The 15,741-nt window shown below is 46.6% G+C and overlaps 1 protein-coding gene across 4 annotated transcripts in view; it reads right to left on the bottom strand.

Moving 5' to 3' along the window:
- C14H15orf39 (chromosome 14 C15orf39 homolog) overlaps positions 1–15,741 on the bottom strand; it is a 49,444-nt gene that overhangs the window by 13,059 nt on the left and 20,644 nt on the right. For all 4 annotated transcript variants that reach the window (XM_061595135.1, XM_061595136.1, XM_061595137.1 and 1 more), the window contains one exon: positions 1,164–4,718. In XM_061595135.1, coding sequence (XP_061451119.1) covers positions 1,164–4,659 — 3,496 coding nt within the window. In that variant the 5' untranslated portion in view covers positions 4,660–4,718. The remainder of the gene's footprint in view (positions 1–1,163; positions 4,719–15,741) is intronic.

The raw sequence follows: 15,741 nt of genomic DNA on the forward strand, positions 1-15,741 counted from the left end.
CCTGGCTTCAGTTGTCCATGCTCTGGTAACCTCCAAGTGAGATTACTGCAATGTGTTCTGCGTGGGGCTGCCTCTGAAGATGGTTCGGAAACTGCAGCTTGTGCAAAATGCAGTGGCCAGATTAGTAACAGGGACCGGACAGTTTGAATATATAAAACCGATTCTGGCCCACCTGCATTGGCTGCCTGTATGTTTCCAAGACCGATTCAAGGTGCTGGTTTTAACCTATAAAGCCTTACACGGCTTAGGACCACAATGCCTGATGGAATGCCTCTCCCAACACGAACCCATTCATATACTACATTCAACATCAAAGGTCCTCCTCTGGGTTCCTACTCAGAGGGAAGCTGGGAGACTGGCAACAAGGGAGAGGGCCTTCTTGGTGGTGGCCCCCAAATTATGGAATAATCTCCCTGATGAGGTGCGCCTGGAGCCAACACTGTTACCTTTTCGGTGCCAGGTCAAGACTTTCCTCTTCTCCTAGGCATGTTTTAACAGCATTTCAATCACACACTTTTAACTTGCCTATCGGTTTTTATGGGTTTTAATTTGGTATGGTTTTAAAGTTGTATACTTGTTTTTAATGTTTTTAATTGTAACCGCCCAGAGAGCTTCAGCTCTGAGGCGGTATATAAATGTAATAAATAAAATAATCCAAGCAAGGAGTGCAGGGATGAAAGCAATACAGTAGTTGTTGTATTGGGGGATGGGGAAGAGTAGAGAGAATTGCATGTTTACAGTAGTGTGTCAGAAGAGCAGGGTCCCTTCATGACAGTCACAGCCACACTCCTCCCTCTTTTTTTGCTGCTGGGTTGAGAATGAGATTCTTGTTAATGCCTCCTCCCATAACAACAGATGTCCCTAGGAGTCAATCAGCACGAAAGAGGAGAGTGTTAACTACTGAAAAGAGTCTTCTCAGTGGCTGACTCACCTCCTTTCACTCCAATTGGCTCTAATCAGCAGGAAAGGACAAGGAAGCATGTTAGAAGACTCTTCTCAATGGCTAATACATACCTTTTCATGTAGATTGGCTAATAGGATGCTGGAGACATAGGGACCCTGCTCCCAAAAAAGTAAGGGGTCTAAGACCCCCTGAGACCCTGGATGACTACACTACTGCTTGTTTTAAAGAACAAGCTGGTTGCCAGTTGAGCTGCACTTACCAAGCTGTTGTTTGACACAGTCATGCCAGTGGAGATTCAGGAGATCCGGGTAGATATTGGGCAGTTGTTTCAAGGCCAGCAGCTTCAGCATCCGGGAGGTGCAGCTCTTGAGCTCCAAGTCCCTCAGCAGCCTCTCCTCGGATAGGGTGGTGGGACGCAGCTCCACCTTGTGATCCTGCAGCACGTGGTCCACAGACACGCTGGAGAGGTTGGGGAAGAGCGTCTTCTTCACCACATGGATGGGGATGAAGATGGTGCCTGCTCGGATCACGTGAGGGAAGGGGCACTTGCAAGTAAACAGGATTGTCTCCAGCTGAGACAGCAGCTTGTTCAGGGACACAGCCATGTCCTTGAAAGCCAGCCAGATCTCCTTGCCCTTGGATGGCGTTGGCGCTTCGGAGGCCTTGGAACCATTCCTGGCCTTGCCCGAACCTGCCACCTTCTCTTGGAGCCCCTCTTTGGACTCGGCCTTCTCTAGCCACTCCTTGAGCTGCTCCGGAGAGGAGGCAGACACTGAACAGGATATGATGGCGCAGACGGAGGTATGCAGGGTAGTGAAATGCTGCCTGGGCGTGTTTTGCTGGCCGTTAGATTTGCTGCTGGTGGGAAGCAAGACTTGAGACTCTACTAATGCAGGAGAACCAGCAGGCTCATGAGAAAGCCGGGCTTTTGAAGCATCTGACAGCTTGTTAAAACCATTCTGTGGCAAAAGTGGTGTTTCAGGCTGAGTCACTCCTTGGTGGAGGCTTTGCTGAGCAGGCGGGCTGTTTTGCCGCATTGCTGCTGGATAGAAGCTTTGCTGTACTGGAAGGCTGTTTTGCCGCATTGCTGCGGGGTGGAGGCTTTGCTGAATCTGCAGGCCAGTTTGCTCAGTCGCTGCTTGCTCCAAGTCTTGTTGCAGAGAGAAATCACTGGCCAGAGCAAATATATGGGAGCTTAGCTGAAATGAGGACGAGCTTGGTTGCACTGCGGAGCCTGCCCCAGTGGCATGTGATTTGGGGATTTTGAATTTTTTGTACAGGAACGTTGCAGAGCTGTGAAAATTGCTCTTTCCCACAGAGTCACTTTTCATGGGCAGCTGCAAGTTAGTCTCCTGCCTCTTGTTCAGCTTCTCTTTCATCTCCTTTCCCTTTGCACTCTTCGAACTTCCCCTTGCAACAGCCTCTGTCTTCCCAGGTTGCCTCTGAAGACTGGGCACATCCACCACACCTTCCATTTTAAAGCTCAGGTCTAAAGCATGGCCTTCTGTGGCAAGTCCCTCAACACCACCATTTGCACAACCTATCAGGAACTGCCGACTAGACACAGGCTCACTTGGGAGCAAGAGTTTGACCTGGCAACTCTCCCAAGTCCCAGCACAATCTCCACTCCCTCCCTCTGTCCCTGCAGATTTGCCACTCGGGTCACTGTTACTAACTTCTGCTATCACAGTGTAGGCCATTTCCTTCCCTTCAGATGGCTGCACCCTGGATGCTTTCGATGACCCTACGGAGTCTGGCTGGGGCGAGCCTCCACCTTCCATGCTTCTGCCCAAGCTATCGAGAGAAGGCTCCTCAGTCTGGCAACTTTTAGAGAGGGGAATCTCTGCTGACTCGGCAGAACCCTCCAAATACTCTTGGTAAGGTGCCAAGCTAAAGACATTGTTGATAACTGGCATAGGAGGGGAGGAAGGAGGAAGCAGAGGTTCCTCAGGTCTGTTAACGACCACCATTTTGTGTTCTGGTGACTGTAGCATATTCTGGAAAGATGAACAAGAACCCCCGGGGATGTTTTTTGGTGGATCTTCCTTGGGGCAGGAGTCGTGGGATGTTACAGGACTATCAGAAATGACTACGCATGCTTCCGATTCTGCTGTGCAAACCCTGGCATTCCTTTTCTTGCCTTCAGATGTCAACGCAGAATTTTTAGGAGAGTAAGAGGGTTCCTCACCCTTAGCCCTGGCTTTTTCCAACTGGCCAAGGCCCACCCTGCAGGTGGCCTCCTGCACTGGCCCAAGCCCATCAAAGCCAGGCAACTTGTCGACAGAGTGATGCCCTTGGAAAACCTGGTGCTGAGGAGTTGCCCGTTTACTTTGAAAGCTCTCGTTGGTTAGCCCTGCAACATGTTCCCCCTCACGCCAATCCAGAAGGCCGTCTCTGCTGGAGAAAGAACCACAATAGGAATCTTTTTCAGACAGGGCACATGCAGAGATGGGCGTCTCCTGCACCAAGTCCACTTTGGACCTCGCACTCTGTTGGGGCTCATGTTCCCGCAAAGGCTGAAGGCCCGGAGAGGTCACTGGAGGAGGTCCAGCTGACCTGTAGAGGTAGCTCTCCAGGTGACTAGGATAATAACTCCTTGGCGTTTGCGTTAAGTAAGATCCTGCAAGAAGTTGGGGATCCTCGCCGCCACGGGAGCCAAAGCCTTTGCAGGCTGGCGAAGGAAACAAAGAGTTTGGCTTCTCTGCCTGAGCATAGCTCTGGTGGTACAGAAGCATCTGATCATGGGATGTAAGTGGGTAGGAGGTTAAAGGGTAGCATGCAGTTGACCTATCTTGATACATGAGGTTCTGGGGATTGGTCAGCGAGCTGGCAGAAGGAGGTAGCTTAGACCATGCATGTTTGCCAGGACTTCCACCATGAGCCTCAGGAATATTCTTCTGGCTGTTGTACACAGCAGGGTAACTGGTTTCCAGAAAAGAAGTGTTACTCATCTCTTGACATTTTTCAAACACCCTGCCGAAAGCTGAAAAGCTGGCTGAGCTCATGGAGGCATCTTTGGGCCCTTGGTGTAATGGCAGGAAACCAGAATCAGAAACCACCGATTTTTTGGACACAGCAGGGCCACAACTGGGGCTCCCCACATGAACTGGATGTCCCGATGGTGACAGAGCCCATTCTGCGCCCGGAGACCGCTTCGGCACACTTTCCACCTGCATTCCCAAGGCTAGGGAGCCTTTGGGGCTGTAGTCGGACTCCACTGAGTAACCATGGTTTCGATACACTGGTTTAGGCACCGCCAAAGTCGGGAAACCTACTGGCATTCGAGGAGAATGCTGTGCTGGGTAGCCATGCATCCAGCCCTGCTGAACAACACCCGCATGGCCCATGTAGTTGGCCCACTTCTCCTGAGCAGTCAATGCATCTCGAGCCATACACCCGTTGCCCTTCTCGTGCACGGGGGTTTGCCCCCGTGCCCCAACGCTTTCTGCTTCATGCCTATACAACATGCAAAGAGCTTTCTCTGTCCTCAGTTGCTGGCTTACTGCACTGCCTGTGCAATGTGGGTAGGCCTCGGTGGGAGTCCAGTGAGTCAAAGACTTGGGTCCTTCATGGCATTGCAGCGGGTACGTGAAGTAAGATCCATTGTAGCTGTAATGGTTTTCCGAGGCATAGCCAGGCAGTGCGCTTGATCTGCACAAACCTGCCGCAAGGACGTGGCCTGGCTCCACATCCAGCCTAGGAAGCTTGTTGTAAGTCACGGCCCCCACGGCCTCCAAGTGTCGCTTCTCTGCCATTATACAGCCCTCACAGTCTCTGGTCTTGAAAGTGCAGCAGGAGAATCACTCCGGATACTCTGAAAGAAGAGGAAAGAAAAGGCAAACAATCAGCGATCCAAGCTCACCACATTTTAAAAAAAAAATCAGGCAAAGATTTAATCTCATAGCCATAATCACCAGCACTTTCTGTACAGTGGGGGTGGGAAATCTGTGACATCAGTCATGCTGGCGGGCGTTGATGGGAGGTGGAGTCCAACAACATCTGGAGTCCCCTATGCCTGAGTTTATGACTATCTTATGAACAGAATTTAGGTCTTACAATGTGACATCCTTCCAGCAGAGGGCATGCCAGCTATTTAGGCACAATGCCTTGAGAAGATCAGCAGCATTATTACTATACACCTGGGTAATTGCTGTGCCCATCTACCAAACTTCCCATTTTGAACCAGGCAATGTTTTATACGCAAAATATTTATCAAGGAAGTTTATTAAAAAAGGGGGGGGATGAATCACAAACGTCCACATGCGTTTTGTTTTCATTCTGCTTCTTCCACAGAACCTTGAAGGTCAAAAGTACTAAGCAGTACAGTGAAGTCCCATTCTGAAACACAGCAAATCGGCTCAGATTAATCCGGCATTGTCCACATATTTTCAAGCTGACTTCACTGTCTTAAGAGCTAAAAACTTGTTTTTAAAAAATGAAAAATGCTGGCTGGGGCTGATGGGAATAGAAATATATATATTCAAAGTTTCCACATAACAATTAACAAAATAAAGGTGGTAACAATAACAATATCAACATTCAAAATTCCTTGTTCATAGAATCTTCAAAACAAAATACATCCAGGAAAAACAGAATCACTTAATTACCCATATAAATTAAAATTAAGGAAACACAGAGAATTTGAGGGGGGGCACAGAGAGGGACAGAGAGCTAGAAGATTGCTCTCCAATTATGCCATCACATAGCTGAATCACAGCCTGTGCCTTATCGTGCCAGTATTGTAGGGGTTCCCAAACTGTGGTCCACAAGCTTTATTCAGGTGGTCAGCAGTATGTCTGTGGATTTGTGGTTGAAGACAGGAGACCAGACATCCCTTACATTAAATATTCCTATTGATTTTCAATTGTTTTTTCAATTGCTTCTTTTCTTTCTCATATAGTATTTTATTGTATTATTACAATCTGAATACAACATATAAGAAAGAAAAGAAGCTGCCAAAATGCATTTAAAAATCATACAGCGTCTAGCACAGCGCATGACAATTGCTACAACAGGCAAAAAAATCATTAAGTGGCCCTCCAAGACCATTAGAAATTTTCATGTGATCCGTGGGGAAAAACATTTGGGAACCACTCCCAACACCGGTCGGGCAAGCTCCGCTTCTATGTGAGCAGACGTTTTGTTGTCTACCCTCCCTGGATCTTATTATAAATACTCTTCCTTCTTAATGCCTTGACCCCAGTCTGGTCTTTCTCCTTGCTTAAGCCCTGCCAGTCCAACCATGGCCCCCCTCCTCCGGTCATTATTCCTAGGCTGGCCAAACGTCCCCGGGAAGATGGATTGACTGTTAAACCACTCTGGAAACTGTGGCTCTCTGAGGGGAATAGGAGTCTCCTCTAACAACTCTCAGCACCCTTCATAAATTACACTTCCCAGGATTCTTTGAAGAGAAGCCATGACTGTTTAAAGTGGTACGATACTGCTTGAAATGTATAGTGCGATGGGGGCTATATGGGGCTGGCTATAAGGGCCCAAGCAGCGGGGTGGGAAGAAGGAGACACTTTGCCCTACCCCGAGGTAAAGAGGGGCTTGGCCTGAGCTGAAAGCCTTTTACCAGAAGGCAAGGGTGGAAACTGACAGGCCCAGGGGCAAAAGGTGGCCCACCCAGCCTCTCTCCCCAGGCCATATCCTTCACTGGCCCCAATCCACACCCTGGGAGCTTTGCCTGGCTGAGATGGGTTCTTGAACTCTGATCATGCCTCCGTAGCCTTTCCCCACTTTTGGGTCCCCAGATGTTGCTGGACTACAACTCCCATCAGCCTCAGCCAATGGTCAGGAATGACAGGAATTGTAGTCCAGCAACATCTGGGGCACTGCAAGTTTGGGAAAGGCTGTCTCAGAGGATAGAAAGGACTGATCAGGCATCCCCAGTGGACATGGCATACTGATCAACTGTAGGGTGGTGTGGGATGGAAAACCAAGAGTGGGAAAAGAAATGGAACGAAGCATCCTGGAAAAGGACACCAGTGTCCTGGAATGCAGAACAAGAGCACTCCACACTGCAATAGTTTGTTGCAGATCCCCCTGGTCCCTCCTCTGATTTTTCAAAGCAGGCAATTCATTTTGGGAAGGAGGATGGAGCAGGGGGGTTGCATTAAGAGAGTAACTATCCCAGGTCTAGGCACTGCTAGCTCCTGTCTCAAATATTACGTCACTTAAACATGTCCCCTGCATCCACATATTTACACCTTCGCTTACGTCAGAAAGTCAGCAAAAAGACCAGCTAAAGAAGAAACACTCAGTCAGTGCAAGGTCCCTAAGGGACTTCAAAAAGAAATTTTTGGAAGGGCCTAAATTTTTGGAAGGGCCTAAAAATGTTTAGTAACTAGATATCTCTGGCCTCTTTGCCTCTCAGCAACAACCCAACACCAAGCTGCTAGGCTGAGTGCCTTTCAGTGAGGCAGGAGCATTTAAAGCTTCTGCTTTTTGCCTGGAAAATTTCAGACTTCACCTCCAGTACCTGGTCTCCTCCAGCTAACCCTTCGAAGTCTGCACAAGGTAAACAGCTTAGACAGAACTGCCTTCACGGAGCAATCCTATGCATGTCTATGCATGCTTTGTAAACAGCGTAAAGGTTTTTCACAGACAAACAGTATATGCGTTTTGTTGAATAAAATAAATAAAGGTCTAGACAGAAGGAAAGCTTATGTTCAATTAGGCTTATTCCCTACTGAGCAAGTGTTTGGGATTTCAACCTCAGCCCCTGACATGGGCCACATCGGCACCATATGCTTAAAGCATTCTTATATCACTTTAAATAGTCATGGCTTCCCCCAAGGCATCCTGGAAACTGTAACGTGTTAAGGGTGCTGAGTTTTTAGGAGACCCGTATTCCCGTCCCAGAGCTACAATTCCCAGGGTGGTATAACAAGCAATCCCTCTTCCCAGGGAACTCTGGGAATTATAGCTCTGTTCTAGGCCGAGTCAATCCAGAGGCCTTGTCCCAGGAGTCAGTGTTGCATATTTTAGTCTTTGACATTCGTCTTTCTCCTTTAAGGCAGGGGTGGAGGGAACCTTTGGCCCATGGACCTAATTAGTTCCAATTTTACCTGCGAGGCTGTTTTCCCCAAACCGTGTCCCCCTGCCCAACACCTGACATCGTAGGTGATGATCCCCCTGTCAAAGCTGGCCCACAGGAGATGAGGAAATTAATGATTTGTCTTGCTAGCAGGATCCAGTTCTCCAACCCTACTTTAAGGAGTTCAGAGTGGTATATATGTGACTCTTCCCCCCACCTTTTCTTTTTATCCTCACAACAATCCTGTGAGGTAGCTTAGGCTGAGAGGTCACCCAGCAAGTTTTGCAGCTGACCAGGGATTTGAACCTAGGGTCTTCTCAGTCCAATAACCACTATACCACAGTGGCTTTTCCCAATTCCATTTTGTGTCTGGGTGCCATGTCTTTACAAGTGCAATATTTAGTATTAGTATCTGGATTTAAGCTCTGAACCATGTAACGCTTGGCATCTCTAGATGATTCTGATTTTCTTGCCTATGACAAACAACTCTTCATCTGTCAAAAGGTGATTAAATGGATAACATTTGGATATGATTAAGATCCATTGTGTAATGTTGCCTAACAGAAATTCCAGTTTCTGTGATTTTTATCAGTGTCTGCAGGGCATGAAGGCCAATTTATTGTGTATTTGTGTTTAAGCTATCCTATTTGTATGTAGCCATTCTTCCATGGAGCTCCAGGGGTGTACATGACCTTAACCCATTTTATCCTCTCAACAACTCTGCAAGGTAGGTTAGCATGTGTGAGAGAGTAACTAGCCCAAAGCCATCCTAAATGGAGATCTTGTATCCAGCGCTTCCCAATTCATGATCCAAATATTCTTGTTACTACATCACACTTGCACCCCAAAATAAAATGAGGGGATTGGTAAAAAGAAAGCTGAAAAACAAAGTCCAGAGGGTCACATCACTCGAAAATGCTTGGAAGTTGTTTAAAAACACTATATTAGAAGCTCAACTGGAGTGCATACCGCAGATCAGAAAAGGTACCGCCAGGGCCAAGAAGATGCCAGCATGGTTAACGAGCAAAGTCAAGGAAGCTCTTAGAGGCAAAAAGTCTTCCTTCAGAAAATGGAAGTCTTGTCTGAATGAAGAAAATAAAAAAGAACACAAACTCTGGCAAAAGAAATGCAAGAAGACAATAAGGGATGCTAAAAAAGAATTTGAGGAGCACATTGCTAAGAACATAAAAACCAACAACAAAAAATTCTATAAATACATTCAAAGCAGGAGACCATCTAGGGAGGCGATTGGACCCTTGGATGATAAGGGAGTCAAAGGTGTACTAAAGAACGATAAGGAGATTGCAGAAAAGCTAAATGAATTCTTTGCATCTGTCTTCACAGTGGAAGATATAGGGCAGATCCCTGAACCTGAACTAACATTTGCAGGAAGGGATTCTGAGGAACTAAGACAAATAGTGGTAACGAGAGAGGAAGTTCTAAGCTTAATGGACAATATAAAAACTGACAAATCACCGGGCCCGGATGGCATCCACCCGAGAGTTCTCAAAGAACTCAAAGGTGAAATTGCTGATCTGCTAACTAAAATATGTAACTTGTCCCTCGGGTCCTCCTCCGTGCCTGAGGACTGGAAAGTGGCAAATGTAACGCCAATATTCAAAAAGGGATCCAGAGGGGATCCCGGAAATTACAGGCCAGTTAGCTTAACTTCTGTCCCTGGAAAACTGGTAGAAAGTATTATTAAAGCTAGATTAACTAAGCACATAGAAGAACAAGCCTTGCTGAAGCAGAGCCAGCATGGCTTCTGCAAGGGAAAGTCCTGTCTCAGTAACCTATTAGAATTCTTTGAGAGTGTCAACAAGCATATAGATAGAGGTGATCCAGTGGACATAGTGTACTTAGACTTTCAAAAAGCGTTTGACAAGGTACCTCACCAAAGACTTCTGAGGAAGCTTAGCAGTCATGGAATAAGAGGAGAGGTCCTCTTGTGGATAAGGAATTGGTTAAGAAGCAGAAAGCAGAGAGTAGGAATCAACGGACAGTTCTCCCAATGGAGGGAACTTGTTCATTAATGACCTAGAATTAGGAGTGAGCAGTGAAGTGGCCAAGTTTGCTGATGACACTAAATTGTTCAGGGTTGTTAAAACAAAAAGGGATTGCGAAGAGCTCCAACAAGATCTCTCCAAACTGAGTGAATGGGCGGAAAAATGGCAAATGCAATTCAATATAAACAAGTGTAAAATTATGCATATTGGAGCAAAAAATCTGAATTTCACATATACGCTCATGGGGTCTGAACTGGCGGTGACCGACCAGGAGAGAGACCACGGGGTTGTAGTGGACAGCACGATGAAAATGTCGACCCAGTGTGCGGCAGCTGTGAAAAAGGCAAATTCCATGCTAGCGATAATTAGGAAAGGTATTGAAAATAAAACAGCCGATATCATAATGTCGTTGTATAAATCTATGGTGCGGTCGCATTTGGAATACTGTGTACAGTTCTGGTCGCCTCATCTCAAAAAGGATATTATAGAGTTGGAAAAGGTTCAGAAGAGGGCAACCAGAATGATCAAGGGGATGGAGCGACTCCCTTATGAGGAAAGGTTGCAGCATTTGGGGCTTTTTAGTTTAGAGAAAAGGCGGGTCAGAGGAGACATGATAGAAGTGTATAAAATTATGCATGGCATTGAGAAAGTGGATAGAGAAAAGTTCTTCTCCCTCTCTCATAATACTAGAACTCGTGGACATTCAAAGAAGCTGAATGTTGGAAGATTCAGGACAGACAAAAGGAGGTACTTCTTTACTCAGCGCATAGTTAAACTATGGAATTTGCTCCCACAAGATGCAGTAATGGCCACCAGCTTGGACGGCTTTAAAAGAAGATTAGACAAATTCATGGAGGACAGGGCTATCAATGGCTACTAGCCGTGATGGCTGTGCTGTGCCACCCTAGTCAGAGGCAGCATGCTTCTGAAAACCAGTTGCCGGAAGCCTCAGGAGGGGAGAGTGTTCTTGCACTCGGGTCCTGCTTGCGGGCTTCCCCCAGGCACCTGGTTGGCCACTGTGAGAACAGGATGCTGGACTAGATGGGCCACTGGCCTGATCCAGCAGGCTCTTCTTATGTTCTTATGTTCTTAAACATCAAATGGTATATTTATATTTCTGCATATTTTGAAGATTGTCTCATTCAATCAGCAGCACTGGGCCACGAGCCAGGAATATTTGTCTTTTTGTAAGCCAGTACATGTTCCAGCATTCTCTTAGGCTCACCCTCTGACCGAAGTTCAGGGCCAGCCCCAGACATGCCAGGGCCCTTGGGCACAAGTCTACCCTGGGCCCTGCTGCTCCCCTTCTGCGATTTGCGGCAGGATCACTGCTGCAGATCGCATGGTGAGAGTTCTGGAACCCCCACCATTCTTTGCTTCTTCAACCTACCTTTCTCAGGTGTTATGTGGTTGCGCGTGCAGCACTGCCCTTAACCAAGATGGTGGTCAAGGTTTCCCTAATGAGCTGAAGCCTCTGCCGCCATCTTGGCTCATGGCAGGGATGCGCGCACATAGCACACATGCATGCCATCAGTCAAGATGGTGGCAGAGGCTTCAGCCTCTTAGGGAAACTCAGCCACCATCTTGGTTAAGGGTAGCGCTGGCTGCGCAACTAAACAACAGCCAAGAAAGGTAGGTTTAAGAAGCAAGGGAATGGCAGGGGCTCTGGAGCTCTTGCCATGCAATCCGTGATAGCGATCCTGCCACAAATCACAGAAGGGGAGTGCCGGGGCCTTCAGGGGCCCCTGTGGCCCCAGGAACCTTCAGTCAGGGCCCCACCTGCCCGCCCTTTGGAGCCAGCCCTGCTGAAGATGCTGAAGGCATGCTTTTCCAAACTGCGTGCTGCTTCAGCAATGGGTGTATCGCACACCATAATGGTCAGGGATGGTGGGAACTGTAGTTCAGTAACATCTGGAGGGCCACAGGCTCCCCAGCACGGGTCTATTTCATTGTATTTTAAAAACATTGTAAGGGTGTGCTAATCTGTCAATTTTCTTTTCTCCCAATTTCTAATTTTGTGATCTTTTTTTAAGTCCTCATGAAAATTCATCAGTGTCCTAATTCTTCCTAATATGCACATTTTATATGCAGTTTTCCCTAATACTGTACACACATTTCTGCAAAGCATTTTCCCCTAACAGAATGCATTTTTGTATGGTATTTTCACAGATATATGCATTTTTATGCTCACTTTACTCTGGTATATGCATTTTTGCACACATTATTTGGTTGATGTACTGCACTGAAACATTCGGAGCCGTGCAAATTTCAAACGATGGTTGTGTTTCAGTTCGCATATTGTTTTGGAAAAGGTGAGCTGGGCAGATTCGCTTTCAAACGTGAACTGAACTGAATTTCTCCCCCATTTCTAGTTGTGAGCTGCCTCAAGAACTTTGGTTAGTACATGTGGTATATATAATCAAAAAGAAATTAACAAAACTTCCATGTATTGTCTAGCTTGGCCCTGTGTTCAAAAGTCAAGCTATGGAGTCACCAAGACTACATTCACACCACACATTTATTCCACTATTATTCTACTTTAAACAGTCATGGCTTCCCCCAAAGTATCTTGGGAAGGGTAGTTTTTGGAGGGTGCTGAGAGTTGCAAGAAGACCCCTATTCCCCTCACAGAGCTACAATTCTCATGAGCTCTGGGAAGAGGAGCTGCCTGTACACCACTCAGGGAACTGTAGCTCTGTGAGGGGAACAGGAATCTCCTCTCATCACCTTTCACAAACTACACTTCCCAGGATTCTTTGGGGGAAGCCACAACTGTTTAAAGTGGAATAACAATAGAAAAAACGTATGGTGGGAATGAGGCCCAACACTCCCTGCTTCCTAACTCACCCCCACCAATAACAACTACAAAACCAATATAGCCCCATGACACAGTTGCCGCATCATTGTCTCAATTTAACAAGTGAATCACAATTACATCACAGGATCAGTGGCCACGTTCATAGGCAGATTGTGTCAGCATCGAAGCCAAGCTACAACAGGCTGAGATTCCGAAGTTCAGAGCTGGACTCGTACTAGCCTTTACCAGCCTTTCTATGCCCATCAGGAGATGTTAATGAACAGTTTCTCTCCTAATATAACTATGAACTGAGACGAACTGTACATGTGGCAGGATCGGAATTGTAATCTCCAGCAAAACAAATGTGTTGGAAAATACATCTGGGGAGTTGAACTGGCAACCCACAGGCTCCATCCGCACAATATCATAATTATAATCATCATCATCACATACACACTGCTATCCGTCCCAGAGGAAAAACACACAGGTGTCTATAGCAGATGCAAAATGACTTATAACTGCTGAATTCTTCTACACATCTAATAAATGTGCAACAGCCATGTCCTCTGCTGCATCAAGCCACACAATACATACAATGCCCACATGTTCAGCCCAAAAGGGAAAAACAGAAGATGGAGGGAAAGAGATTTCTGGGGGGGGGGAGGAAGGACTGATAGAAGGGGGAGGGTTAATTCCCCTCCCCTGCACCATGAACTAGCACATACACACCGATGCTTTTCACATCTTCCACACATCTTTTCTGCCTGAACCCTGAGAAACCTTTTCGGGAAGAAACTGCAGTGGGTGTTGTGACAAAGTGAGAAAGACTGTGTGTGTTTTATTTTTAAAGGGGGAGAATTATGTATTTATTCCTTACATTTGTATCCCACCTCCAAGGAGCTCAAGGTGGCTTAAGTGATTCTCCCCCTACTCCAATTTTATCCTCACAACAACCCTGTGAGGTAGATTAGGCATAGAGACAATGTCTGGCCCAAGGTCACCCAGTGAGCTTCCTGGTCTCCCAGGTCCTAGTCCGGCACTCAAACCACTGTTTCACACTGGCTCTCCATTTATCTGGGTGAGGCATGACCGACTTTACCTACAGTCCCTTGCCTGCAGAAGCAGACCTACCACCTTGTAGTTGAGTTCTGTAGCTGTTGCTGGAAGCTCTATCGTACTTTCGCTGGAATCCACTTTTCTGTTGGTTTGTGTACATTCCACACTTTCATAAGAATGTATCAGGGCGGTATACAGCATATAAAAATAAAATCAGCAAAACCAACCATAAAAACATAATTTAAAAATCAATAAATACAGATTGGCTATACAGCCAATCTGTAACGCAGCCGAAGCTCTGCTCACAGCCGGAGTTCGATTCCAACAGAAGGAAGAAGTCGAATCTCCGGTAAAAGAAGCCGAGGTCTACTCAGCCTTCCATCCATCCGTATATACGGTCTGCCTAGTAAACGCCGCAAGACGTCACCCTAAGAGTCGGAAACGACTCGCGCTACAAGTGTGGGGACACCTTTACCTTTTTTATACAGAGAAAATTCAAATTGCAAAGCATCTACTGTTCCCTCCTGCCCCCCTTCCCAACAGATGATCCATCCTTGGAGTCAAAGGTCATAGGGCCATTTGCTTTGGCAAACCCCATCTTCCCCACTACACTCCTGCATGCACCAACATGCATGAATAAAAGTGACTTTATTAAAATGAAGTAACTCATTGCATGACTTTTGGACCCAACATTTCTCAGAAGGCAACTCGTTATCTGAACACGGTTGCGCCACTAGCCACTAGTTGTGCAATGCACTAAGGCCGAGGCTTTAAAAGGGTTTCCAAGGGCTTTAGGCATGCCTCAGTCTGCATGCATTTAATATGCAGTGGGAAAAGTAGACACTGTACCTCCAGAATGCATGTAAAAAGTATTTTCACACAAGCTTCCTGTATCAAGCCCTGAAGGATTGAAGCCACCTATGTCTTTACTTGGCTGGTGCAATACTAAGGTTTATGAGATGGCTCTTGCACCTTTGCTTGTGTCTAACTCTAAAAATACCTTTATGCCTTGCTTGTGGTCTCCTCATAAGCATCTGATTGGCCACTGTGCAAAAGGGTATAATGACCTAGATAGGCCTTTGCCCTGATTCAGCAAAGCTCCTCATGACACAAGAAAAAGTTGTGGTGTATCCACAACTCTTAAATCATGATTGCGTAGAACGGAACTATGAAGCCATGAAGCTGACTGGGTGACCTTGGGCCAGTCACTGCCTCTCAGCAATGGTAAACCCCCTCTGAATACAGCTTACCATGAAAACCCTATTCATAGGGTCGCCATAAGTTGGGGTCGACTTGAAGGCAGTCCATTTCCATTTTTTCCAACAGCTGGAGAGAGTGATTTCAAGCACTGCTTGTGGGCTTCTTGAAGGGATTTGACTGACCACAGTGGAGAACAGGACCCCATCTGCACAATACATTTACAGCAGTGTTATACCCCTTTAAACAGTCATGTCTTCCCTCCTCCCACCAGGGGAGGAGGAGAAGTCATCCCCAGTCAGCCTCACAGCATGTCTTTCGTATTATGCAGATGCTTCTCATTATATGGCACCTATAAGAGTGCCAGTTCCGCAGATCAAAGCAGTTGAGTGGGCACATGTGGTGTAACGCAATTCCACAAGTAAACTGGTTCCAAACTGTTAAGGCTTTTATATACCAACAGCAACTCCTCGAAATAGCCCAGTAACAAATCAGCAACCGGTACAGATCTCTGAGCAGAGGTGTTATATGCTGACAGGGTCTCACTTCTGCCAAGCAACCTTGCTGCAGCATTCTGCATTAACTGTAGTTTCCGGGTCAAGCACAAAGGAAGCCCCACATAGAGTGCATTGCAGTAATCGAGTCTTGAAGTCAACAATACCCACCATTTATGAAGGCATGCTGTTCTGCTGTCGAACAGCTTGCACCATTAGGAGAACCATCCTAAATTTTAGCTGAAATC

The sequence above is a fragment of the Rhineura floridana genome, chromosome 14 (genome assembly GCF_030035675.1).
Source record: "Rhineura floridana isolate rRhiFlo1 chromosome 14, rRhiFlo1.hap2, whole genome shotgun sequence".
Lineage (NCBI taxonomy): Eukaryota > Metazoa > Chordata > Lepidosauria > Squamata > Rhineuridae > Rhineura > Rhineura floridana.